At 44.8% G+C, this 8,062-nt stretch overlaps 1 protein-coding gene across 1 annotated transcript in view; it reads right to left on the reverse strand.

Annotated features, from left to right (window-relative positions):
• Nucleotides 1-1,244: 1,244 nt before the first annotated feature.
• LOC142257045 (chemerin-like receptor 1) overlaps nt 1,245-8,062 on the reverse strand; it is an 11,938-nt gene continuing 5,120 nt past the window's right edge. The window contains exon 2 of the mRNA XM_075329100.1: nt 1,245-4,458. Coding sequence (XP_075185215.1) covers nt 3,361-4,422 — 1,062 coding nt within the window. The 5' untranslated portion in view covers nt 4,423-4,458 and the 3' untranslated portion in view covers nt 1,245-3,360. The remainder of the gene's footprint in view (nt 4,459-8,062) is intronic.

Consider the following 8,062-nt stretch of genomic DNA (forward strand, 5'->3'; position numbering starts at 1 on the left):
ACATCACCGTCACCTACCGGGAGTGCAGGTGCAGCCGTCTGTGGGACCATCCTACCAGCCGTTGGTTTACCGTACAGACTGTGTCCGTGTGTCAGGCTGAGTGAGTACCATAGTGCCGCAAGGCACAGCGCTGCCCCCGCGTCCCTGCGCCCTCCAGGCCCTACACTTCACATCTCATCACCGGGCCCCGGGATCACCAACCCCTACCCACGGAGGGGCAACACAACACCTGGCTGCTCCGCATCACCATCCCCGGGACCCCCACACTGAGCAGCGGTGGTGCAATCACCACAACCGTGGGTGGCGTCATGAACTATAACAATCCCCACACCCAACAAACATCCCCTTTCACTCACGGGCGAGGAGTGTCGCTCGAGAAACCCCGGGATCCGGCCCACGGCTCGAGCCACCAGTGAGCAGCTGCCGGACCCGAGCAGAAGGGGTGAGCGCGGTGTGCTGACACCCTCCTCCCCGCCCGCGACACAATATCTAGTGAAAGCTGTCGTAGCGATTATTATCGCTACGGCAGTTTCAGACGCTCATACCTGCCGTGCGACGTCCCTCTGGCCGGCGACCCGCCTCCTTCCTAAGGGGGCGGGTCGTGCGGCGTCACAGCGACGTCACACGGCAGGCGGCCAATTGAAGTGGAGGGGCGGAGATGAGCAGGATGTAAACATCCCGCCCACCTCCGTCCTTCTCATTGCAGCCGGGAGGCAGGTAAGGTGAAGTTCCTCGCTCCTGCGGCTTCATACACAGCGATGTGTGCTGCCGCAGGAGCGAGGAACAACATCGTACCTGTCGCGGCAGCATAATTATGGAAATGTCGGAGGCTGCAGCGATGATACGATAACGACGCTTTTGCGCTTGTTAATCGTATCATCTAGGATTTACACACTACGATGTCGCATGTGATGCCGGATGTGCGTCACTTTCGATTTGACCCCACCGACATCGCACCTGCGATGTCGTAGTGTGCAAAGCCGCCCTTAGAGTCTCCCTTCAACCTTAAAAACTATGATACTATGATACTATGAATTTGGAGCTATGTCTCTGAAAGAGATTTTCAGGCCTGTATCAGAAACATAGAGCACCAATTACTACTAAAATATATCATGAAATTAATCAATGTGACATTTTAGACTTAAAAGTGAATATATATAGAAAGGTGTATAAATTTAAGGTACAATAAGTCAGTTTTCACATTTAATATTTGAATAAACATTTCTTTCAAAGATGACACAATTATTACATCATTGTGGGCTACAGAAGAATATACTCTGCATAATAAAAAAAACAAAAAAACAAATAAATAAAATAAAAATCACTCCTGGGATCCTTCAAATGACTTAATAATTTTCATAACTATTGTGCCACAAAATGCCACATTTGACTCGACCTGTATTTACATTAAAATTTGCAACTTTCTTCGCCTATTGGGACTTTCAAAAAGTTCCAAAAAAGTTTACAACCATTTTGGAGATATGTTGGTCAGGGGTGCACTCTCTGTCTTCAGAAAGACCGCACGGGGCCAGGGCTCATCCCACTGAACGTCCAACACTACTCAAGCAACACAGGGCGACGGTACCACACTCCGGTAAGACTTTATTGAGTCTCCAACAGACAACAGCAATGAGGACATCCCATCACAAAATAGCGCATGTGACAAAGCCTCATACTTCATCTGCCTCACCATCGATCAAAACCTCTGCAACTTCTGGGCATCCAGCACCAACTATCCAAGCCAGCAGCACTGGTTTTTGGCGGGCATCACTGAGAGGAGATAGTGGCAAGCTTAGTAAGCTAACTGAGCAAAATGAGGTATGTGGCCAGGTGAACAGATTGTCCCAACCTGGGTTCTCCAGCAGTTCTGCAATCCAGCAGCTGGAATCATGATCCCTAGGCTGATGTCTTGTGAAATCACACCGGTACCAGAAGCAGGCCCCCTTTTATATCCCTCACCTCTCATTTCAGGGCATTGTGTCCCACAGGATTGTTGTGTGATAGCTGTTCCTTCATTGGTCGCTAGTTCAATTCGACTGCATAATTGTCCTCTGAATGATGCAGTCTACAGCAGTACACCACAGGGGGCTAATGCAATCTGCAATCAACAGGCATTCCACAAATTAGCAAACAAAAGAGGGCACTGCACAGTCTGACATGAAACAATGGCTCATGTCCCTTGACTTGCAGTACAAAGTAATAGTATGTCTAGCCTAATTAAGAAAAGTCCCCCCACACAAGTGATCAGATACTAAGTCATTACAGTCATCTCCTCAAATGCTAGTAACCTTAAAATATAGGAATATTCTGCAGGGAAATAGCATTACAATGCTGTCTGGTCAATGTACTGAAAGCATGGCTACCAGGAGAAAATTACCTTTATTGTTCATGGGAGTTGCTTTCATACAAAGAGGTTCTAAGATCCTTAAAAGGGTTTGTCCAGGACTATGTTATTTTTTACTAGGGGTCTAAAAACTAACATGCGTGTAGTTGCTAACCACATATCTGTTTTACCAGTCATGAATAATCACTCCTGCCAGTGATTCAGCTATTCAAAGTCAACAGAACAGCTCTTTTTCTTCCAGACTGAGAGGCTGCGATGTCGATGGACCGTGACAGCCAATATCTTGCTAGCTCCCTGCAGTTAGGAAGCAGGGAGCCGACTGCCAATTAGCATGACATTGGCAGTCACGATCCATCAACAGAGCAGAGCCGAAGACAAGCTCTGTCCACGTGATGTCAACAGAAGTCGGCAGTAGAGGTCCATGATCTCTCAGTGCCAGCGAAGATTGGGCAGGTAGTCCTTCCTGCTAGATTTTGGGCCCATAGTAAAAAAAAAATAATCCTGGGTAAACCCTTTAATGTAGAACCTTTATCCATTAGCCAGAGCAAAGAGTCTTTCTAGATCTGGAAGACCCAGAACATGCATACATGCACTGATTTTTAAAAGACACTGTGTAATGCTCCATTTGTACTGTGGTGGCCTTGTAAGGTGATTAAACACTTGATGACAGGTTCCTTCAAAAATTGCAGCTGATAACTTTTTAGCAGCTGTCCCCCTTTATGAGCTTATCATCAGAAGAATAGATGGTCTATAATGAAGATTTTAGGCTAGAAAACTATTGGGACAGCTTGCCTTGACCGATTGAGTTTGGTCATTAAAGCGGCCCACACTACAAGAAATCGTTTAGGTTGAGTTGGATTTTCCCCTTGGAAAGTCTCTCCAACTCTTTTGTCATCAATATGGTATAGCCAAAAAGCAAAGTTCCAATACTTTACATAACAGACCTCGAAAAATCCAGGTTACCGATTGTTCAGTATAGGCAAAACAAAGTTCAACCATGAAGGTATCTCCATGGATCAGATGATTTGGGATTCAGACGTAGACTTGGTCTTGCTCTTCAGGTCCTTATGCTCAGACTCTTCATTGAAGGCTTTTTCAAATATGGATAGGATGGACTTTCCAAATTTATTTTGAAAGTCCCGACCAATAAAAACATAGAGGAAAGGATTGACGCAGCTGTTCGTGAACGCGAGGCTGGTAGTTAGTGGCATCCCAACACGAACTACTTTAGGCAGATGTTCATCATTCCCATAAAATGCATGCAGTTCCAGGAAGGAGAAAATGTGGTAAGGAAGCCAGCAGAGGAAGAAGGTAATTATCACGGCGATTATGACGTTGAAGGGTTTGGAAGAGGTGGTCAAGTGGTTTTTATGGATGCGGAAGGCAATTACAGAGTAACACGTGACAATGATGGAGAAAGGAATAATAAATGCTACAACAAATCGTAATATGACGGTCGCTTTGTGCCGCGATACACCAAAGTTTAATTCTTCAGGGTCTTCAAGGTCAAAATTGTTATAGCAAACACTGATCTCATCGTCCTGGTAGGTGTCTCGAAAAATAAAGTATGGTAGGCTTAATATAAAAGCCATAATCCAAACAGCTATGACAACAAAGTAAGCTAGTCTTGGTGTTCGGTGGTTTTGGCACCAAACTGGGATGATGACAGAGGCACAACGGTCCATACTGATGGCGGTGAGTAGGAAGACGCTTGCATACAGATTGATGAAAGCCACCATACTGTTCAACTTGCACATGAAGTTTCCAAAGAGCCAGTAGAAACTGTTCGCCAGGTAGATGATGCTCAAGGGGAGGAATAACGTGAACAAAAAGTCGGCAATTGCCAAATTAAGAAACCAAATGACGTTGACTGTCTTTTTCATCTTGAAGACTGTGAACCAGATAACCAGGCCATTCCCAATGGTCCCGAGCAGAAAAGCTAAAGAGTAAACCACCAAAGAAATGTAATCCACAGCAGTCAATGCATGGTTTTGGTTGTTGTGTTCAGTGGTATTGGTAAAAGTTTCGCCCAGTTGCGTAATATAGGAGAATGGAATCATTGTTGTAAGGTCCTCCATGACTTTACCGGTGGTCGGTGGAACAGTTCTAAAATTCTGCAAATGTAAAAACGAAAAGTTATTTCAGGTGATAATTAAAAATTGTAATTTGTTCATTGATTATAATGTAACTATAGGCATGTGATTTGCTTGGGTTTCGTGTAATCTTTCCCTTCTTTGTTGACGAAGAAGCCCCACATGTTGAAGAGCAAATTACCTCCGACCTCTAAGACCTGCAGTGATTGACAGAATGGGGAAACTTTATCTCCAACGTCGGAAAATTAATCCTTGTTTCAACACGCAGCGTTAGCTTGGATGTCCAACCGGTACTCCATTCATTCTCTATGGGGTTACCAGAAAAAACCAAGGGCAGTCCCATTGGGAAGAAATGGAGTGGCAGTTGAGCACTGTTCCATTCTAACATGGAATGAAGGTGCACCACCCAATTGGTGCCGGTTCCAGCTCTCAGACCTCACCAGCCAATAGGTTATCACCTGTTCTGTAGATAAGTGGTGGTAACATGTTTTCAGAAGCTCCTTTAACTAAATTTTATTGTACAAATAAAACCTATAACCCAATCCATACATAGCGACAGCAAGCAAAAGAACAGAAAACACCAATAAAGGGATGCAAGCCTATGCCAATCACAATGTAAAAAGTATATTTTATTCAATAAATATTTAAAAAGGTTCAAAACCAAGCATGAAACAGCAACAAAAACAAGGAAAAACAAGGGGGACACCTAGCAAAACTCTGCTGCTATTGTACAAAAATGCAATATTGCATATGCTAATACATAAATATAAATATATGGATAAATCAGTGTATCCCAGTAAATATCACCATAAAAATCAAAAAGGTAAGTAGAGATGCATAAAGCCTGCTTTACACCATACGATCCAGCATACGATATCGTAAGCGATGTGACCCGCCCCCATCGTATGTGCGGCACGTTCAATTTGTTGAACGTGTCGCACAAATGAATAACCCCCCGTCACACGTACTTACCCGTCCATATGACCTCGATGTGGGCGGCGAACATCCACTTCCTGGAGTGGGAGGGACGTTCGGCGTCACATCGACGTCACGCGGCAGCCGGCCAATAGAAGCGGAGGGGCGGAGATGAGCGGGATGTAAACATCCCACCCACCTCCTTACTTCCGCATTGCCAGCGGGAGCCGCGGGACGCAAGTAAGATCTGTTCATCGTTCCCGGGGTGTCACACACTGCGATGTGTGCTACCCCAGGTACGATGAACAACCTGACGTTCAATTTTTAAGAATTGAACGACGTGCATGCGATGAACGTTTTACCGTTCAATCGCAATCGCACGTAGCTGTTACATGCTACAATGTAACTTACGATGCCGGATGTGCGTCACTTACGATGTGACCCCGCCGACACATCGTAAGATATATTGTAGCGTGTAAAGCGCCCTTAACAGACAGAAATGTGTCAGAAATTGCAGCAAAATCCAGATATACAAAAACAAGTGCCTTAATGTAAGCACAATTATCAGTCAAGAGAGCCACATGTGAGGCTAGGTCCCACCGCACCCGACGCGCGTTTCGCACGAACCTTTTTAACTATCTATTGAATAAAATATACTTTTTATATTTTGATTGGCCTAGGCTTGCATCCCTGTATTGTTTTTTTTCAAACTCTATTCTGCCAAACACCCTTTTTTTCAGATTTTTAGTTTCCCAGGGTGAGTATAGTCCCCCCTAAACTGAAAAATTACCCCTCTGGAAACATAATGTAACACGGTATCTTCTATTGAAATATTTTTCGAACCATTCTCTTACCCAACACTTCCATGGCGACATTATCAGTGAAGGCGGAAGTTGAGGCAATTGGTTTTAGTAGCAGTTGAGGCAACTTGCTCATTATGATAAACCTCAGATAAGATGTGTAAATAATTTTTGTTTTCGGTACATCTCAGCCTTAGAAAAACTACAGATGAACATACGATTATGCACTTAAGAAACATACCGGCATCACAATTTTTCAAGAAATTTTTGACCAGTCAATTGACCTGTAGTATCTAATGCCAGGCGGCTGCTGCCAAGACAGCTAAGCAGGGACATAGCAATCACATTTGTAGAGAGTGCAACCATGATCGGGCCCATGCTGGAGAGGGGCCTGCCAATGCCAGAAGCTATTTCAGCTGGACACATATTTAGCTGAAATGTATTGCGGTGCAGAGACCCGCTGGCTCCCTGCCCTGCAATACACGCTGCCGGATAAACAGGGGTCAGCAGCTGACGTCAGCATGCAAGTCATAGGTAAAGCATAACAGTGATATCATGTGCTGCCTGACACTTTCACGCTGAAGTCAGCCATGCGTTGTGAAAGTGGAGGACATCGTTTATTTTTTGTATATTTGTAGGAGAAGATCCACAGAACAGTGACATTACTACTGGAAGAAATCCATCATGCCGGACATAATACCAAGATGGGGACATATATTGCTGAAAGGGGACCATATACCAGGATGGGGACATACAGTATATTGTTGGAAGGGGACCAGGATGGGGGATATTATACCAGAAACATATGTTTAAGGAAGAGGCCCATGATGGGGGATAATATACCAGGAACATGTTACTGGAAGGGGGCCCAAGATGGTGGATATTAAACCAGGGACATATGTTACTGGAAGGAGCCCAGGAGGAGGGATATAATACCAGAATGGGGCACATATATTACTGGAAGGGGCCCAGCATGGGGAATATTATACCAGGCACATATGTTGCTAGAAGGGGCCCAGGATTTGGGATATAATACCAGAATGGGGGACATATATTACTAGAAAGGGCCCAGGATGGGGGATATTATACCAAGTACATATGATACTTGAAGAGGCCCAGTATGAGGGGTATTACACCAGTAACATATGTTTCTGGAAGTGACCCAGGATGGGGGATATACCAGAAAGTGGAGGATATTATATGAGGGACATATGTGAGGGACATATGTTACTGGAAGGGGACAAGGATGGGGCTTATTATACCATGAAGTGGGATATATATTCCTGAAAAGGGGTCAGGATGGGGGATATTATACCAGAAACATATGTTATCGGAAGAGGCTCAGGATGGGGCATATTATACAATGTACATATGTTAATGGAAGGGGCCCAGGATGGGGAATATTATACCAGAATGAGGGACATATACTACTGGAAAGAGCCCAGGATGGAGGATATTATACCAGGGACATAAATTACAGGAAGGGGCCAAGATTGGAGGACATTATATCAGGAGCGGCCAAAAATGGAAGATATTATACCAGGAAGAGGCCAAGGATGGAGAACATGATACCAGGAAGAGGCCAAGGATGGAGAACATGATACCAGGAAGAGGCCAAGGATGGAGAACATGATACCAGGAAGAGGCCAAGAATGGAGAACATGATACCAGGAAGAGGCCAAGGATGGAGAACATGATACCAGGAAGAGGCCAAGGATGGAGAACATGATACCAGGAAGAGGCCAAGGATGGAGAACATGATACCAGGAAGAGGCCAAGGATGGAGAACATGATACCAGAAAGAGGCCAAGGATGGAGAACATGATACCAGGAAGAGGCCAAGGATGGAGAAAATGATACCAGGAAGAGGCCAAGGATGGAGAACATGATACCAGGAAGAGGCCAAGGAT

Source organism: Anomaloglossus baeobatrachus, chromosome 11 (assembly GCF_048569485.1).
Source record: "Anomaloglossus baeobatrachus isolate aAnoBae1 chromosome 11, aAnoBae1.hap1, whole genome shotgun sequence".
Taxonomy (NCBI): Eukaryota; Metazoa; Chordata; class Amphibia; order Anura; family Aromobatidae; genus Anomaloglossus; species Anomaloglossus baeobatrachus.